The 20674-nt window shown below is 40.8% G+C and overlaps 1 protein-coding gene across 7 annotated transcripts in view; it reads right to left on the bottom strand.

The window, feature by feature from the left end:
• Window positions 1–299: 299 nt before the first annotated feature.
• The window catches only part of BBX (BBX high mobility group box domain containing), a 134213-nt gene continuing 113838 nt past the window's right edge, over window positions 300–20674 (bottom strand). For all 7 annotated transcript variants that reach the window (XM_041463894.1, XM_041463896.1, XM_041463899.1 and 4 more), the window contains 5 exons: window positions 20116–20264; window positions 12924–13010; window positions 4910–5107; window positions 4039–4231; window positions 300–1368 (listed from right to left, as the gene is read on the bottom strand). In XM_041463894.1, coding sequence (XP_041319828.1) covers window positions 1281–1368; window positions 4039–4231; window positions 4910–5107; window positions 12924–13010; window positions 20116–20264 — 715 coding nt within the window. In that variant the 3' untranslated portion in view covers window positions 300–1280. The remainder of the gene's footprint in view (window positions 1369–4038; window positions 4232–4909; window positions 5108–12923; window positions 13011–20115; window positions 20265–20674) is intronic.

The raw sequence follows: 20674 nt of genomic DNA, 5'->3' as shown, positions 1-20674 counted from the left end.
TGCTTGGTTATACAATAGTGTAAGTCAGAATAGTGAAGGTAACAGGCCAAGTGATACACTTGACCTGCTTTTGGGATGTATTTATGACAGCAAAACACAAAAATTCAACACAAGCAGAGACAGAAACTGGCAGATGGATCTGTTCGATAGTCTGAATTCAGTCAAATGCTACTCTTCAGTTGTAGTTTAACTGTATACAGCTTTCCACTTTACCAACACAAACTGTAATTGGCCCTTTATGCAAACTCTGAAGCTGATTTGGACTGTGCATAGTAACTACAACAATGCCAGTGTCTGTAAAATGTAAAGGGTATGTGTATTGGTGTACACAATATTGAAAAGTCATGGTTTTGAGTTATTCGGAACTGTGAAATAATACTAAGGTCACTTTTGAAAAACGCATTTGCAGTACTTTTTGTTTACAGGAAAGTTTCACCAAGTCGCTCAGATATCTATGCAAAAATAAAGGAACCCTCCAAGGCATGAAAGACAAGTCAATTATCTGCAGTATTTTCTTTTCCATACACCACACCTTTTTCTAATGCACATCATCCTGGTTATTCAAAGCTAAATTAAAAAGAAACAAACCCAAACATAGCCTGTCAGAACTTTTCCCAGTAAACTCTACCACTCCGGTGGCAAATATAAAAGTGCAGAACATCTGGACCACGTGGCTGCCCAAACACCGCTAACAATGGTACATCTGTCCAGGCTGCCTTGAGTTCTCTGGAACAGGTTTTAAATTCATTCTACAATATAAACGTAGGCATAACCTATTAATATAAACCATCTTAGAACTTAAATCTTCATGTACAAAAATGACTAAGAATATCTAATAGTAACTAGTGCAGTGCGTCAGTGTTTTTGTTTTTTTTTTCTTTTTCATTTAGAATAACTAGATATTATATGAAACTAGTCGTACTCTCTGGTTGGTAAAAGAGATGCTGTGTGAGCTAACAGTAAAGGCAGCCTTTTTCACACCAACCACCTGCTTACTGTTTAAAAGCCTTCAATAGAAAGCAAGCTCTGGGATCATTCCATTTCATTCCACTCCGTTTCAGTTCAGTAATAGACAATATCACCCTCCTACACACTGGGTTCCAATTTGAGGACCTGGCCCAAGTTGCTAACGTCTGGCTTCCAGTGAATTCTGGGCCACTCAGAGCAATAAGCACTTTATTGCAGTCTCTAGTTCCACCATATGGACTGACTAGCTTCCCTTGGTAAAGACAAGGCTAGGATATTAGGTAAAGCACAATGTTTTACAATAAAGTGGAGCTTCACTGGTCAGCGCAGGAAATAAGCACTGGAGCCTGAGACATTTCATTTGGCTGTCCATCATGTGGGAGAGGTGTGGCCCTCTGACTTCTGCAAAAGAAGAAAAGAAAAGCCACCCATCAATACTTGGAGCACAGGAGGTGCTGTTATCAGACCTGAAAGGACAGGAAGCAGCAGTTGTAGGGTTTAGCACCTGACACAGACACAGCAGCACGGTAACTCCTCACTGCTGCAGGTGCTCACGTACTCTGGTTACACCTGCTTTAAGAGGAGCCCCTGCAACAGTAACACAATATCCCGAGGACAACCTACATCACAATGCAAAGGCAGGAAAAACCAGATGTAATGGTATTTGACTACAAAAAGCAAAACCCACAGCATAAGAGTAAGTTAAGAGCACACAGGTGCTGTGACTCATTTTGTAAGGGAGCTGCTGCAGCCCTCAGAAGCAGAACATATAGCATGTGTGGCAAGAGATAAACGCACAGAGGCACACACCATGTTAGTGCGAGTCAACAGACAGCTTTTAAGCCATGTGAAAATATACTCATCAGCAGAGTTGCACTGGGATTCCTCCACGTCACCTGACTACATCAGCCTAGCACATCTCTTTCATTACTACAGCAGTGCTAATTTAAAAATGATCTCTTGGCACAGGGTATCATAAAAATAAACTGTGCCAGAATTATGTGCTGGAAATCAACATCAGTCATGGTACCAAATGGACTTGGGAGAACTCCTTTGCAGCTTGCCTTTTAAAATACATACAATGCCTGTTATCTACTCTCACAGATGAGGTTCTATTTCTGTTACAGCAGTTGTCATTGGTAGCAATGAAAATCTGGGGCCTGCTTCTTATTTACACCAGGGACACTTTACCTCACTCTGGCCCAGTTAAGACCCCCAGCAGAGGTACCCATGTGCTTCACACAAGGGGAGTGCAATGAAGTGGCCTTGGCACAAAATGCAGTTCAGACTCACAGTGCTTAACCAGGGAATGTACAAGGTAAATAAAGACAAGCAGAAGACTTCAAATGAAAACCGTGCTGCCAGAAGAACTCCATGTCCCAAGGCTCTATGAAGCTATTAAAAAATTACATTCAGACACTGAAGAAACACATCAAGCAAACCTCCAATTCTTTTCTTCACAATTCTGGATATTTGCAAATAAAGTGAGTTACAAAAGGTAACAACAGTTGACACAGTAGAAAACAGAGGCATCTAGCCTGTAAGATTTAGGTTTCTGTTTTGATTTCCATTTGCCAAGTCAGTGAGAGATGTGGCTAACTTTCTACTGGAAGAGTCCTCCCCTGTTGTCATTTCACATCCCTCAGGGTGATTACAAACTGGCATTTCCAACAGCTGTGGGATATTTGCCCATTTAGTGTCTTCAGGCCTTATGAAAGATGCTGCATTGCCTGAGCTACATAAGGAGATGACAAAAGATGGGATTCAAAGAGAAAAACCCAAGCACAAAGCTCTGCAAAACATTAGCTCTCTTCAACAAGGACAAGAGGAGGACAAGAACTTTAAAGAGGCACAAGGAAGAAAAACCACAGCAGAGCAAATCCTGTTGCTTTTGTGCATTTCTGGTCAGTGTTAATGGCAGTCAATGAAACCTCAGTGGTGTGAGTGAGAGCAGAGCTTAGCACAGCACTTCCGCAAGTCTCATTTTGTGGCTTATGATGACAGCCTGACTGCAGTGTGAAATCACTTCTCACCCAAAACACCACCGCTTAAGCAAGACAACAGCTTCTGCAGAGAGGAACTAGCAGATATGTTTCTTTTAGGGTTCCTGAGCTTCTAAAAAGCCTCTGAGCATTTGATGTGCAGCCTGAACACAAAGCACTGGGTTCATCAATGGGGCCCACGAGAGGAACAGTTAATTGAGGTTGTGAATGGTTTAATGAACTGCTGCCTTGAGGAGTTGCTTAGGCAGCCAGCAATCTGTCAAATGGCATCTGCAGAGGCTGTGATGGTTTCAAACTGGCCCAGTGCTCCCTCATCAAGTTTTCACTGCAGGAGAGAATGGGGTTTCATATCCAGTAAGTTTCATGAAAGAACAACTCTGGATAATCAAGAGCCAAGAAGGACCTGCCAAGTAAACCTGTAATTGGTTTACTCCCATCAGAGGTCTGACCATTCTGTACTGATTCATAAGTAAGTAACTTGCACATTCTCCACCTTATGGATACTCAATAACTGAGAGGACCAACCCAAACTACCATGGCTTTCCATCAGCCAGAGCTGTTCTGCCCCATGCTATTCTGCAGATGCTTTGCCTTCTACACAGCAAAGCACAAGAGCACGAATAACTAGTTAGCTTCCCCCAGCCATGTTCAGCATAAAACAATTGAGAAATTTCAAAATGTATTAAATTCTCTCCACCATCTTAGGTTTTAAGCCACTGGAAAATGCAAATCAGCATGCAGTAGCTATTTAAATCTGCTATTATCTGATATATAACATCTGATAATTCTCAATCATTAGGATCTCAAGGATCATATGAACCTGTTTACATACAAAAATTGGTACGTAAGCTTACTGGGAAGGATCATTTTACTAACTGCTAAACAGATTACACCGCCATTTAGGTGAAGACTTAACACTACTAAGCAAGTGGGGTAAAGCAGACAGTCATAGAAAGCCATGGAAGGGGAAATGCAGGCCAAATTAAAGTCTGCTATTCACATGCTTTCTGAACAAGCTGTCAGCCACATGCTATTTACTTAAGACAACAAGAAGAAAAGAAAACCATACCTGTGTACATTTTCCATGGCTGCTACTTCTGCCAGAGCAGCTAAGCTAAAAAATGCAGACACCGCTGGCATATCTGACGTAATACTATGATTTTCTTCTGTCTCTGTGTTTCTGGAGCATTCACTGTTGCAATCTATCTCTGCACTTGATGATTTTTGAAAAGTACTTTGTGGCAGCTCTTTTGGCTTCTCCTCTGCAAAGAAAGAAAGTTAAGCATGCAGACGTAGTCCATAAATCCACTGCAGCCTATTGATATGCTGATTAGTCTGGTGTTAACAGAACCTGTACCTTTAGGACTTTGATTCTGCCAGTGTCATCTGATTCATGCTGTAACCTCTTCTGACTCCGACTACTGGGTCAGAAGCACAGTACTAATAAGGTCTATGAAGCAGTTTACTGATTTTGCATTCAACTGAATTTGATCTTTTTGGTCAGGCAAGAGAGCTTTTGTGTATGTTTTAGACACAGCAGAAAGATTATCTTACTGGAGAACAACAAGGACTCTGGCATTAACTGTCATACTGTGAAATTCAGCTTTACAACCTATAACCAGGTGCAGTGCAATTTCTTTGTGGGACTGGAAACAAATTGTGAAAGGTAACCATTCTCCATTTCTCTCTGGATCAGTTCACAGTTCTTAGAGTGAAATACCCAGGGAGAAAAGACAAATTTGGTCATTCAAACAAAAGAAGTTGGCCATTATGGACTCAGTGATTTCCCAGTTGGTTGATACCTGTATTTTAAATAATGACCATTCTAAACAGGTAAGGAAACAAGCTAATCAAAAAACACTGCCCTGACAGGTTGCTTGTACCTTCAAACCTTCTCCAACCATTCAGTTTTAATGAAATTTTAACTCCAATTTCCTTACCCAGTGTCCCTGCTGCTGGTGACACTCGCCCATCTGCTGTTCGGACAAGATGTGTGATCTTAGTTTTCCTTGCTTTCCTTTTCTGGCTGCCAACTAAAGGCTCATGCATCATTGCTGGCTCTGGAGTGTTTAGGGCAGATATAGAAATTTTATTCTTCCAGGCAGCCTCACTGGAATTTCTGTCTTCTAATAGTATGGCTGGAAGAGAACAAAACCACAACTTTAGATGTAGAATAATTCAGCCTCTAGCTATGCTCATTTTGCATCTATCTGCATAAAACTGTTCCTCACAGGTACTCAAGAGCATAACCCATGCCAAAACATGATCTGAATGTTTTCAGTGTTTGCAGTGAAGTAACAGAATCCACCTTAAAGATATACTGAAGGTTCAAGTTTCTAATATTTGCCAAGAAAACTCAGATTGGCAGCGGCACTTGAGTGGGAGCAGGGTATTGCTCTGTGTAAAACATCCTGCAACAGAAGATGTCAGCAAGTGGCTAAGAGACAAAATGTATTAAAGGAACAACAAGGGCCCTCACATAAGCTTATCTTAGCTCACAGACGGACTGACAAGCAGAATTCAGTAATTCCTGACTAAAACCTCTTTAGTCACTCTACATCAACTCCTCTAAGAAAGGGAAATACTGCCTTTTACAAAATAACAAACCTTAAAAAACACCCCACAAAGGCTGCAAATAAAAGAGCATAACTGGATCACAGCTGAAGACAAGCATGCTAAAAAAATGGAAGTAAGCATGGGATAGAATACCATGACAGAAATACTGCCCATATAAATTCAGAGAATGAGAAAGGAACAGTTTGCATCTTTCTCAGCAGCTCCATGACGTTCTGAAGTAGCCTTTTACCCCGACCTGGAACATGACCCCAAATTTTCACTCGACTAAAGAATTTATTTTAATCTTGTTCACAAAGAAATTGGTCAGACAGCAATCACAAAACATATTTAAGCTTCCAAAGTCTGAGCTCAGTGCCTAGCAGTCAACTGTTTGCAATTTGCATCGATTCAATAAGCCATTCTGCTGATCCCATGGGATATCACTAGTACATAAAGGCAATCTGTGACATCTTTTTCTCTCCTGTGATAAAGTGTTATGAAGCCTGCCTCATCTGTGATCACTGTTAGCTAGGGTTAGAAGGAGGATACATGTTGAGGGGAAGGGGCACCCCGGGGAGTCCCCAGAGGGCCCCTAGGCTGTGAGTTCGCTGGCAGCAGCGGGCAGGCAAGATGACTCCACATGACTTCTGAGGGTGCTGATTGATGAGGGATTATTGGGGGTCCCATCCCTGGGAACAGCATGGCTACTGAGGGGGAAGGGGGAGAGGGAGAGCCTAGGGGAGAGAAGGGCCAAGAGAGAGTCTCATCTCCCTCACACAGCTGAAGAGGGAGATTCAAAGTGGGTGCCGAATGAGACTTGGGCCAGTGGGATTACAGATACATGAGACTTCAGGGGAGGAACACAGGCTTGGAATAAACTGAACATTTTGGAGGGGTGAGACAGAGCATATCATTTAACTAAAATGCAACACCACAGCTACAGGTAGCAAATAGAATGCTCACGTCATTTTTTAAAGGTGCCTGTCTAACCTGTTTTGAAACTGGGAACATTCATGATACCTGCACCAAGTTCCTGAGGTATTTTTTCCCAGCACATTGCCATCCTGAATGATTAGGTATTCTTTCCTAATGCCTGCAACCTCATCCCTCCTGCTGCATTTTCAACTCATTATTTTTGTTACTCCCTGTCAGGTTATACACCATCTCTTTTCAACAGTCCTTGATATATTTTCCACAGCTGTTACTGTGTCTACAGTTAGCTTACTCTTCCCTCCAGTTTCTTTTAATCTTGCTCCTCATTATAAAGACATTTTAAAGACACATTTGTCACTTTTTGGGTGGTTTGACCAGCAAAAATTACACACACAGAACTGAAGCCACAGTGCAAACAACAGCTCTTTAAGAAGTGCTAAGAACGGAACAATTCCAATCTCCTGCACTGAGACCGGTGGTGTCACACAGGAGCGTCCAGCCCCACAAACTGCACAACAGCCTAACAGTCTGCATGGCCTTTGCCTTTCCCATTAGTGTGTATTTCTGTTTATTGTTAGTTTTGTAGATTTAATGAACTTTCTATTCAAAGATACAGCTAATGACACCTTTATATTTTGCTGGCTTTTTAAACTGTTCATTGTGTGAGGATGTGGACTAGATGAAGAGAATAGCTGCAACACATTTAATTTTTTTAGCAGTTGCCCTTTGCTCTTCTGTTTGAATGGGAAGGACCTTTTAATGTTTTGTTGTGTAAGAATACAATCAGATCTAGTACATACATGCACAAACATTTGAAACATTCAAAACTTTAATTTGTCTATGATTTTAGTTCACCTATGTTCTCTTGTAAAACATTTTTGAACTTGTGCATGTTCTTTATTTGGAAAAAAAGCACACAGCTTTAATTAGCATTTTGAAGTGCTTAGCTCTAGCTGCCAACCTCTCCAGAGCACAGCTTTGCTGTAAAACTGATTTTTTTTGGTAAAGAGTGCTCAGAAGAAAGCACAGGAAAAGATCCACTCTGTAACAATCCAATTAAGTAGAAGCACCAATGACTGCAAATGTGACTTTCAAGAAACTCAACTGGGCCAACAGTGAGATATTCAGATAAGCTTTGTGCATCAAGACCAGGATCTTAATTGGAATGTATAATTAAATAGGCAGCTTTCTCTCCAGATTTCTTATTTGGGAATTCATAAGCATTGATTATATTTTAATGCAATGGTCTGGTTGTAGTCTAACACTATCTGTTAATTCTGATTTGCTCTAATTAGCACTTTGACACTGCTGTCTACTTCTAGCTTGATTGAGTTTATAATGCTTTTAATCGGAAAAGATCCACTCTGTAACAATCCAATTAAGTAGAAGCACCAATGCTTCTGCAAATGCAAAGTCACTTCTGCAAATGCAAAGTCACTGCAAATGTGACTTTCAAGAAACTCAACTGGGCCAACAGTGAGATATTCAGATAAGCTTTGTGCATCAAGACCAGGATCTTAATTGGAATGTATAATTAAATAGGCAGCTTTCTCTCCAGATTTCTTATTTGGGAATTCATAAGCATTGATTATATTTTAATGCAATGGTCTAACACTATCTGTTAATTCTGATTTGCTCTAATTAGCACTTTGACACTGCTGTCTACTTCTAGCTTGATTGAGTTTATAATGCTTTTAATCTTAGTACTATAACTCACTTTTTTTTTTTACATTTAATAAAAAAATTAAGACATGATTTCAAACAATGAACAACATACAATTAAAACAGACCTGATTTGGTATGCATTTAATTAGATGTGTTGTATGTCAGGTCACTAGAAATTAACTTGATTGATCACTACAGCTGAGGGTTCCCTTTTATATTTTTCTTTCTCATATTGTATGTGTCAAAAAATAAAGAGAAAAAAAACCTTGAAAGGTAAAATAGGCAATAGTGGAAGACACGAGGAGTATATGATGTTGGCACATTTGACTAAGAAACAGCAGAAGGTGGCTGTAAAAGCTCAGATGCAGTAAGTATATGCCTCTCCATGTTTTTGTATTGTTTTATATTTCTTCTCCCAAGTTTTTATTTTAATCCTTGAAATAAGACTTGAAAGTCACCTACTTTTCTCCTCTAGCTCTAAAAGAAGCTCTTCATCACTTCTACATGACATGGCTGCCACAGTCTTGAAGGAAGGAAGGACTGAAGGTTAACAATGAGTACTTTGTGTGTGTGGGTGCAGGGTGAATGTTGAAGGGAGGAGCATCTTTTTCTCTTCTTTAGCAGTCTTAGTTTACTGGGTTTAGAAATCATTTCACTGACTTCTTTACAGAGTATTATTCAAGTAGACATAAAACTTGGAAATCACACTAAGGCTTGACTTGCAAGACCCTTTGCGCTGACCTCTAGAGGAGAATGGAGTCCATGTTTCAACAACTCCACATCTAAACTTATGTGCTCCTGCACCTTCTTCAAGAGGAATAGCATCCCACTGCTTCAAGTGGCAAAAGTACATCCATACAGATGCTCCAAACCAGGACCTGGTTTTGTTCTGTAGGAAGGATAGGGCTAGCCAGATTTAATTCCCTGTAGTTTTCTTTAATCCTTTTTATTAAATGGATTTTTATTAAAAATCCATTCTGCTTCCTCACTGTCCTGCTTTCAAGAGCTGTCCCAAGAGGAACTCAGCTAATTTTCAGGGGAACATCATCTAGACACGAAATGAGATTCTGCAGTTGTTGTGCAGTCCTGCTCTCCATGCTCAGCTCTCCATGACAGTGGCATGGGCAGAACTACTGGGCTATCTTTGCAAGCAGAGTTGAGAATATACCATGAAGGTGTGAGCCTTCAGGCATGCCTACACCACAGTGGCAGAAATGACCCTGAGAGAGACATATCCAGAGGTGTATGTCAGATGGTTTCCTCAGCTAGGTTTGTTAAAGGTCTGCACGGACAGTTTATCCTACTCTGCAGGCATGCAGAGGACACATAGTCTTACTTCCCCCCTATTTTTGTAAACAAGAAAAACAAAGTCAATTGAAGTGACTCACCATACCACAGCTTTTCAGATGAGCTTTTCAGACCAAACCCCACAAACCAAAAAACAGACTTTAGAGAATTTCTTTAGTGATGCCTGTTATGAGAGAGAGCTGCAAAACTTTAACCACACTTGGTGGAGAACAAATGCTCTGTGGGTCTAAGCATGCTGGTATCAAGGAAGAAAGGTGGGCTGTAATAATTGAATTGTCTTTATGAAGATAAACAATGAAAATCTAGCCAGATAGAGCATCGCTTCAAGTCATCAGTGTCTACGGAACCTCTTCACCAAGGAAGTGATGCCGAACAGACTCACCTGGCAGAAATTCCAGCTCTTCTGACAACAGGACACTGCTACAATACTGCTTCGCGGCCAGGCAGCACACAGAGATGCAGCAAGGACTGGGACTAACAAGCAGAGCTACAAAGCAGCAGATGGTCAAAGCAGCTGTAGGAGACAGCCGCCTGGGCGGGAAGCTCTGCTGCACGAGCCTGTCCTGATCTAGCCCTCCTCCAACCAGAATGGTTGCCAAAGGCACAGAGCTACTGGCTCCCTCTGGGCTGCAAGTGCCACAAAACAGGGCTCTGATGTGTGTGGGAGAGCTGCTGTAGGAGCAGGCGCAGCGACAGGGCTGCTTCACGTGTGAGTTGGTGCTGAGACCAGTGCATGTGTTCATCCTCTCTTCTCCCCTTCCTGTGCCAAGGCCAATGTTACAGCTGGCTGCTACACAGACCATACAAGAGCCTCAGCACAGCTCACCAAGTGTACCTGAAAAGATGCAATCACTCTGACTTGTTATTTTAAGTACTGCTTCCCATCGGAAAGCCCTTCTGGTGTGGCAGAAAAATAAAACTCTCAGATGAGTGTTAACTTTCCCAAACAGGCACAGGTCCAGCTGTTCTTCTGTCAGCCTTCCTAAGGAAGAGATGTATTCCTTGACATATTCAATTGCATTACTGTGTGCTCTCTGTAGCATTTCACTGGGGTTTAACTGGGCTGTAGCCTGCTCTCTGAACAGCTGCAAACTCTTAACATGGCGATGTGCACTGGTGCTGCTGCGTACAGTGGGGTCAAAATTCTCTCAGATTTTCATACCAGAGACACACGGACAACAAAACACAATCACATTAAATCTGCCACTACTGCACTTACTTTCCTTTGCTCCTAACAGATGCCCAGAGGCACACACACATTTCAAGATGAAAAAACATGAAGCCAATATGACCTCTCCTGACAGCAATCCTTCCAAGTGTCTCCTCTGCAGCTATACAAACATTCAAGCTCCTTCTTTCTGCAAAATTAACTTTATAAAAACCAAAACTGCACATTAGGTAGACTTGTGACTCGCCACAAGTATAGACTAACCACAAAAAGGAGTAGAAATTTTAATTTATTGTTTGATTCACAGAATGCTCAGATAAATATTATCTGAACTGAAATGAAGATTCTGGGATTCCCATCTTGAATGCTGCAGAATATGAGACAGCACAGCCACACTGTTTAGGGCCTGTTGCCTAGGAACTTCCTGGATGGAGGATGAAGATCTGCAGGCAGCACACGAGGGAGACGCTCTCCAGCATGTGCTGAGGCCATGCCCATACTGCCCTTTGCTGAGCAAGATTTTGGGTTCAGTCGCTAATGGTACACTCCAGAGTAGGCAAGACTCCAAATTTTCTCCTCTCTGTAATTCAGGGGAAAATGCAGTCCCCCACCAATATACAGACATCCACTGCTTTTCCTCTGATGATTAGATGTGGGCTGTGTAAGGCTCCTAAGTTCATGTCTTTGCTTTAGTCTTGGAGGAACTTAGCAAGCTGGCTCTGCCCCAGCAAATGCACAGACACATCTTTAATGTTTAGACACTATGACATTATTCACATGCTTAACTTCCAAGGACATGCCTCTGTGCTGTGCTGGAACAAGGCCAGGGTACTCAACACTTGCCAGGGTTGAATATTTGATCATAGTGCACACTTCACTTTCTATCAAAACAGGTTGGCTTCTTTTAAACAAATGCAGGGTTAGACACTTCGTTTACCCACATTTTTATCTGCAAATTTTAAGGTATTTATATTTTTTACTCTTTATCATCTATTAAATACTTTCTGTTTCTTTTCCCCCAGGAGAATTTAAACACCCATTTGTCTTAATAATTTGTCTACACGGTCTATTAATAATTCAGGAACAAAATCTGAATGACGCCAAATAAAAATTATGCTAATGTATGATGCCTTTTTTACACCAACATAGAAGCAAGATAGTTACTTTTCATAAGCAACTGCCACAACAAATTCGTTGTACAAATACAACAAGACAGAGCAAGTAATTTTGATTTGCACCGTGAAATGCAGAAGAGCAGGCAGAGCCTATGTGGGAAAATAGCTTATGTGCAACACAGATGACAGAAAACATAGCACCAGGAAAGGAGAGGAAATTACACGGCCAAGTCTTAGCAAAAGATATTAACTATAAATGTAGCTGGGGAAACTGGAGACGGGAACAACAATTTTATTATCTTAGAGATGAACATAGGTGGGGAAGAAACCAGACAAATTAATGGAGTTAAGTAAGCAGAACCAGAGAGGTTTTTCTAGATTACAGAACAATGCAGGAGAGAACACCACTGTGGAACAGAGGAACAGCTTGGGCATAACTTGAATAGTGTGGGCAACACGATGATAAAAAAAAAAGGGCCCAGGGAAGCAGGCTAAATCCTGTTTTGAGTTTCTAGTGTGTGGGATATTATGATACTGTAACAAGAAAAAGACTTTAGAGAGCTAACAGCGGATAGCGGATAGCGGGCAGACAAGGTCCAGAACATAACCTAAAAAAGTGCAGAAGGTATTTTCAGTATGAAGCAAACAGAAAGCTGGTTTAAGATTTCTACAGAGGCAGGGTTGGATGCTGGTATTTCTGAGCTCTGGTGCAGAAACAAGTGCTTACATCCTGACCAGGCTCTTACACCTTGACCAGCTGCAGTCTGCAAAGTTCCAGACAGCAAGAAGTCACAGGAATAGGAGACAGGGCCATGCAAAAATGCTCTGGCAAAATAATATGGTCACTGATACGGAAGAATGCAGATAAGAGCAACCTAAGGACTACAGAGCTGTGAGCTGTAGAAGATAAAAGTTTTCAGGGCCAACTGCAGAACTGCCCTTGCTTTGTCAGCTCAGCTGCATGGCATCTGGAGCAGGGAAACTGTAATTAAAGGGAGATGCCAAGTAAAAACAAAACAGCATCATACTGGAATAAGGTAATATCAACTGGAGCCAGAAGGCAATGGAATCACAGCAGACAGGGAAAATAAGGAACCAAAGTAATCAAAGACTAGAGAGAGCTGAGGTGTCTCTGTCTAGAAGCATTTCCCCAAGACTGAATTGAGAAAGAAGGAAGCTGAAAACCTTAATTAAGCAATGCACCAGTACCTGTGTCCGGAACATTAAGCTTCTTTCTGTGCTTAAATTTGCTGACAATTTTGTGGAATAAGTTCTTTTCCTGAGACTGGAATGAACCTACAGACAACATTAATAATACATACTTTTAATAAGAAGCTTGAAAAAGAGTACAACAGTCACACTATGTACTGTCCAACCTCCCCTTCCTATAGTACAAGTTGCCATATGACAGGGAAGCACAAAACCTGACCTTCTGCCTGAAGGGACTCTGGAGGCTTTCAGCAAGCTGTAGTTCAATCCACCACCTCCCAGTGTTTAAGTGCATACAATGCATTTTGGGGAATGAAGCCCATAGGAAAGCCTAGCCATACAACAAAATGGGCTTTTCTTGCTTACTTAAAGATATACTCTCTTTTGCATGTATACTGAGCTTGGCTGGCAGGGAGTAAACTTAACAGTGCTGGAAACACACCCATGGTTTAGTTACTGCTGAGCAGTGCTTACAGAGCATCAAGATCTCTCTCATTCTGGCACCCCAGCAAGTAGGATGAGGGTGTTCAAGAGGCTGGGAGGGGACATAGTTGGGACAGCTGACCCACGTGGGCCAAGAGGCATTTTACACCACACTCAACACAAAACTGTGCTGGGGAAGTGTTTTTTAAAGTTGTCCATTGCTCAGGTAACTGGCTGGACATCAGTGTGCTAGTAGTGAGTGCTGGCTTTGGCATTACTTGTTTCCTCCCTCCAACTTATGAAACTGTCTTCTTCTTGACCCAGTGTAATAGTTTTGCAAAACTACTAGACCCAGGAAGTATTTTTCCTTGTTTTTGCCCTTCCTATTATCTTCCACATCCCACTGTAGGAGGGAGCAACAGGGTGGGAACATACTTACCAGTCAGGACCAACCCACCAGAGGATGCAAGAGCTACCACTGCCTTACTGGGGACCAGAAATGAGATACACTAAGTGGGAAAGTTAAAGCCCCCAGAGGAAGAAGGTGAGGTTATGTCCAGCTCATGGTTATCATTCCTACTTTGCCCGCAGAGTCTTTACTTGGAGCAGTTAGAAGACATCTTGTGTGACATTGGACCACAAAACATGCCACTATCAGATGTCATCAAGAAGTCAGCCTTTGCCTCATTAGGGGAGCAGACAGTGATATAACAGCAACATAGGCATAAGAGATGCATAATCTCCACAATGCAAAGCAAATTTTAGAGAGTTTACAGAAACTCAACTTCAAAATCTTATTTCCAAAGAGACAATGGACAAGCGAGTCTTCAGGCTAGTTCAGAACAGACCAGCCCAAACAGAAATGAGATGCTATGCACGTGACAAGATGATTCATAACCTAACAAGCAGGTGTCCTTCCCATCTCTAGCTCATATGTAACAGGATTCTATCCACCACAAATACTCGCCTTTTCCACTCCTCATCCTTAAAAGGAACCAGACACACACACTGGCTACTGGGACACAACTGCAACCATATAGGAATGTGCAATCAGGGTAAATCTACTTATACATCTGCAATTTGCCATCTCAGACTCCATATGCAAGGAAAAAAGGAGTAAAGTATGTAGCACACGGAAGAAGTATTTAGTCTTATGAAGTGAAAGCCATTCACAGACACTAGGCTGTCTGATCAATACTGAAAATTACTGAGAGAAAACTAAAATCCAGACAGAGGCAGGCATAGAAACTTTAGCATCTTGCTCATGTTGGCTTTGTGGCTCACTGCTACTTCTTTTTTAATATGGAAGAAATCAAAACTTTGGAGAAAGATTAATAAACTTCCAAAAATCTAGAAGTCAAACAACAAACCAAATAAAGTCCAAGCAAGAGATCATCTCAGGCACCATCAGCTTGAATCTGAACAGCTTTACTAGAACCTGTATAGGAAACACCTTAAAGTACATTAGAAGAGGCCATATTCACTCGAACTTACTGAAGTGTTCTTCTACAAATTTTACAACAGTTTCCTGAGTATCACAGAGGACTAGTCTAGTGTCAGTGCAACAAAAATGTAAAACAAGGAATGAAAAAGCTCGGAGAGCTTGAGCAAAAGCCTAAGTGAAAGAAATAAACTTTTCTTGATACCAAGCTTAGATACTTCATACACATCAACAGAAACAAGTCTTCCCACCAGTTCCACAAGAAGACAGAGGTACATAACCACATGATTCTTGTGACATTTTTGTTATTATTATTCTTTACCCAGCTGATTAGTTATTTTTTTCAGATGCTTGGAAGAAGCAACACGTTACATATCACCCATGTCTCAATTTCTACAACTCAACCTGCACCATACAAACCACTTCAATCACTATGACAGACACTCAGCCAGTATCAGCAACTCTAAGCAGAATAACTGAGATGAAAAACTCAGAAGATGACAAGCACTGCACACAGGGGGAAACCTGTGTCTTTCATCTCTTTTTTCCCCACATCAAAGGCACCTTTGTCATCAGCCTGTATCTGCAAAATACCACTTTCCCATATGGAAAATCCAGAGACTTCAGTAGAGCCAAAGAAAATCTGCCCTTCAGTAAGGAAACCTTCAATTTCCTTCCCTTTTAGCTGTAACTCCTGTGAGACAGTGTCCAGTGACAGTCAGAATACCCTTTGGCCATGAAAGCATTGAAAGAGAAGAGAGGCTAATAGCTAAGTAAGTCAACAGTTCATACTTGGACTTAACAATCTAACTTCTGACTCCACAAGAAACTTCATCCACACTCTTTGCCTTAACAGTGTAAGCACAGCCACCACGCTGGAGTTGACAGGATGGCTGGCCGGGCTACACCTGTTTCATGGGGACAACAGGCAAGTATTCCAAGACTTGGAAAAAATGCCACTTGGGAACATTCAATCCAGAGAAAATCCGTGACTGAAAAAAACGAACCTAAAAGTCTTGCTGTTAGGCAACGGACCCTATATATATATATATATGTATATATCCTTATATATATATACATATATGTATATATATGTAAAAGAAAGCTGAAAAAATTTTAGTTTACTTGACATTGTTATACAGCCATCTACTAATCTTGCTCTGTTGGAAATATTCCATACAGTTATTCCTCTCCCTAGCACTTCAGAAATTGCCACCGGATTTAATCCCTGGCTTGTCCATAGTGCTCACTGAGGGCAGTAGGGATTCCTCCTGGGAATACTTGCTATGGCCAGTGGCAGCTGTCTGGGGAAGAAGCAGGAAAGAAAATGAACCATTAACTGCATTCCCTCCGAATTTCTGGGAATAGACCCCCTTTGCTTTCAAAAGTTCATTGTCTTAAAGGATCTGATCAAATAGAGGATGTTTCAATTAGATCCTAACAAAATCAGGACAACCAGTTTGTACATTTCTGCATCTCTCAGAGGAAGGCACTGTATTTTTAGGTCATGATCCTTGGAATATTACAGCTCAAAATCTCCAAGCATCTGAATGCTTTGAACCGAGCCAAAAAAACCCCAGAGCTAAGACCAAGTGGAATGCCACAAAGCAGCATCCATTTTAAGCTGATGTTTTATTTCTAGTCCTAGAGGCCACAGACAAAAAAGCAAAAAAAAAAAAGTAGACAATCTATTCCCCAAATAAAAGCACAGTGTGCATTCCCCTCTTTGCCTTCCCAAAATGAAAGCTTTAGTGCAGTGCTTGGTGTATAAGTGAGCATTTCTTCAAAGTACAAAGCAGAAATAATGACTCTGCCTGTTGCTCACTTGTGCATACAAGCAGATTAGTGACTAACTGCAGACAGCTGACTTCTGCATGGTGGGATGTTTTGGCACATATGCCATTGGAAAGAAGAAAAAAAAAAAAGGAAACAGTCACAGCTCCAGTAAATGTCGGAGCAGGCCATCTGCACAGATTCAGTATAGCTGTATTCTTCAGCCATTTTGTGACATTATTATTGTATGTGCATATCCCAGTTCAAAACACTTGATGTGGATTTTGACAAAGCTTTATGGCTTGTTCAATCCTGATCCCAGTGCAGAAAGACCCCCAATCATTTCAGTGGGAGCAGAATTTAGACAATTTGGAAACTCTGAGGAAAAAAAGTGCCCCTCGTTTAAGAAAAGGTTCAAATTTTCCTTCATATATGTGGATGTGAAACAGCTTTCATGCTACAGGGTTCTTCAGGTGTTTTTATGTAAAAGAACTGGCTGAAGTGTGGACTGGACATGACAAGCACAACAGAAGTAGTCAGTGGGCACTGCCCTACTGATTTTCCAGAGCAGGAAAACATCCTGACAAATCTGGCTGTGTGGTTAGGCTGCAAATCAAGCCTGTTGTAGGTATAGGCAAATGACATTTGATAGAGAATCGATCCAGCACAAAATAAAACTTACTAAAGCATACAGTTACAGTTGGGGGTGGGGTGCAGAGAAACACCCTAAACCCAACAAACAAAAACACTTCTTTGTTTTTATTCACCCAGCATCCTGAGGAAGGTTTAGAGTGCAGCACTCCAAAATATTTTCTAAATTTTAAATGTTCAGTAGACATTGTAGACTTCAAAAATTAAGTAGTCATCTGTGCTGAGTGAAAATGAATAATGAATAGATAGTTTATGATCCTGCACACACTCCTTCAAAAAAAGCAGCACATCATTTCAAGGAGTGTTTACTTAAACATATCCCTACTGATTTTTATCTGTTATTTAGAAACACCCAGAGGCTGAAAACACTTGTAGACACTATTTGTGCTGAACAACTCTTCCAATTACCTGGCAGATACACACCCAAGGAAAAGCCACACAGCAGAAACAGCTCCACACAAAGCAGTAATGCAGAGCAGTGTGAAGTTAAGGTGTCCCACATCCCCACACAGTCACATCCATAAGATTATATTGACCCTTCATGGTTCATGCTCATTGCATAAAAATGCCACTTTTGTTTAATTCTCTAATGGTGTAAAAAAGTAGGACAATTTAAAAGACCCATAACCACACCAAACCAAGCTCTATTATTTTGCATGATATGCCAGTTTCATTTCCTGCAGTGCTTGTAGTAACCTAGCACACAGACCTGCTTGTGCTACACTTTTGGAGGCCAGGGCTCTCTAAGAGTCTTTATATTCATCACACTTCACCAGACAACAGCACAATGAGGCCTAATAGACTGTCAGTACATCACAAATTAAATGGAGGATTCAGCTTAAATGTTTGACTTAACTGGAGCAAACCTTACTAAGATAGTAAGCTGGCCTGCATGCACTTTTAGGTCAGATAATTTCAAACACACAACTCACATCCTAGTTTTACACATCCTAAGAAAATAAAACACATTTAAAATTGACCTACTGCCATCAAATATTTACTTTTCAGCAATCCCTCCTTTCCAGAAGAAAAATGGTTTGATGAAAAGTTTTTCAACTACCTCTTGAGAGCTGACTGAACTTTGCTCTTCAGGGAGTTGGAATGACTGCCACAAAACTGTCAGCTTGCCCAGCTTAAGTGTGTGAATTCAACATTCACAGGAATTAGGAGCAGGTATCACTAGCTCTTCTGGATTTAGTTTGGGGCTGCTGTTAGATGTTCACTACAGAAGGAGCAGAGTTACCATCCGATATTCCTGCCCCGGGGCTGCTTGTTGCAACCCCACAGCTCAGTTGGTGGCAAAGTTCATGTGACTGTTTACCATCTGCTCAGTGCAAAGTCAGCTGGCTGAATTTAAAGAACCCTTGTTGTCAGCCAGAGGCAAAAGCTCTACGACTGTCTCTGCAGGGCTGTGCCAAAGCTACTCATATCAGGCTTGTAACCAGCCTACAGTTATGTTGACCTTCTCTTGAGACAAGGCCGAATATATTCCAAAGTTCTTTAAGTGATGCTAACAAAAATAAAAACTAAACTTTCCTGTATGAGCCTACCCAAAAGTAGAATGCAGTGCTGGGCTACCTGGCTTGAGGCGGAATTCTAGCCCACCATTCCCAAACAACACAGGGCCTGCAGAATTTTTAAATATACAGACACCTGAACAGGTAAATACTGTAGTGAGAAATCCAGTGAGCTGCTACTACAACTTCAATTGCTAGATCACTGTAGTTGAGGAGGTTTTCTTCCCAACAGATGTTGCTTAATTACCAGTGTGTTATCATGCTGTAAAGCAATTCATTCATGCTCATTTAAGAAGTTCTGTCAAATACATACCACAAAACAAAATTAAAGGCAGCTGAAGTCAGAACTATCTTGGTATTAGCACAAGTCTAATTTTGCAAAGTGGCTGTTCCACATCTAATTACAAAAATCAATACCAAAACTGGCATGCACTAGAAAAGAACAGCTGTTCAATCCTGCATACTGTAATGTGATTATTTGTGAAACATTCAAAAGGCATAGATCTAATCCAGGGTCACCTGGCTAAAACAGACATATCTGATCGTAAAACCTGTCACTCAGTAGAACTACCATTGCTGCAGAAAAGAAAATCAACTTCACATTGCAAACTGTGCCTGATGAGAATCCTTTTGAGCAGCCTTACGTCTTGTGGAATTACTGGTATATAATTCCTTCATTTTGTGATGCTTCTATACTGTGTATTTGTATCAGTATTTCTGCCACAGCATAAAAGTAGTTTTACCCTACTACACTGTCACTTCTCTGACACCTCTGTATCACAGGTTTCCTGTATGAAAAACCAGCCAAGTGTGTCATGAGTTTCTCCTGCCATGAGCCTCAGCAATGGAGCTGGGTATAGAATTGGTTTTCATGTCCTCTAACTTTTTTTTAATCACATCAGGACAGTTTTGCTCAAAACTTATGACAGAACTATAATCTTGATAGAAAAAAAATTCCAGATGCTTCATTCAGACATATCTGGTACTTTATATTTTAATTTACAGACACTAAAATTGCAGTGAAATTAAAACTAAGCTTAGAAAATGTAACCTTCGATCATATGCCCTTTTTCCCCCATTTTCTCCTGGGAAAACTTGTCAAATTAATTTACCTCACAAATATTCATGTTTTTGAAAACCTTTCTTGCTATGAGAAATATATTTTTTGTACAAACTCTACCCAGTTCTACTTATCATGAAAACCGGGAATCAAGAGTGAAAACAATCAGCCTGAAAACTAAACCAGATGAGAACCAACTAACTTCAGTGCTAGGTAATTCTTTGACTTCAGACTTTCCACAGGTAACAGTAAAGTAAGAATGTATAAATTCCTGAGCTTGTTACAGCACTGCCATTGTTTAAGAACTTCCTGCACTTGGCAACTTACCTTTGTTGGATTTTGGTAGTTCACATGAGCCGCTTCCAATCTTTCGCTTTTTCCTCGAAACGGCTGAATTTTTCCTGTCAAAGGTAATAGGACTGTATTGAGGGAGGCTGTTGAATTTCTTTGCAAATTCTTCTTCCAATTTTGCTAAGCTAAATGGGAAACAAAACCATTCAAATTAAATGTAACTCTTTCTGGAGAAAAAAAAATATTTTTTAAGAGCATGTCTGTGTATACACACACACCCTGCTACACAGAGAGGGGGGAAAATCAGGTAAGTGCACACACTGTAAACACCAAACCAGTATATATTAATCCAACTCTGGAATGAGAATGTACATTTCTGCTTCTGCATTTGTAACAGTGCAAACTGATTACCTTAGTAGCATATGTTAAAATTAGAAAAAAAAAAAAAAATCAATGTCATACTGGTGACATTTAGCTCTGACATGTTTGCTGCACAGAATCGTACAAGAGATTTGTCTGTTCTGTGAGGGGAATGAACAAAGACAATAAAACCAATAAATAAACCAATAAAATAACTTCACATAAAAGTTCTTAC

The sequence above is a fragment of the Pyrgilauda ruficollis genome, unplaced genomic scaffold (genome assembly GCF_017590135.1).
Source record: "Pyrgilauda ruficollis isolate IOZ18807 unplaced genomic scaffold, ASM1759013v1 scaffold17, whole genome shotgun sequence".
NCBI classification, from domain to species: Eukaryota; Metazoa; Chordata; class Aves; order Passeriformes; family Passeridae; genus Pyrgilauda; species Pyrgilauda ruficollis.
The sequence above is the reverse complement of the archived record's forward strand: the minus strand, read 5'-3'. Positions and strand labels throughout refer to the sequence as shown.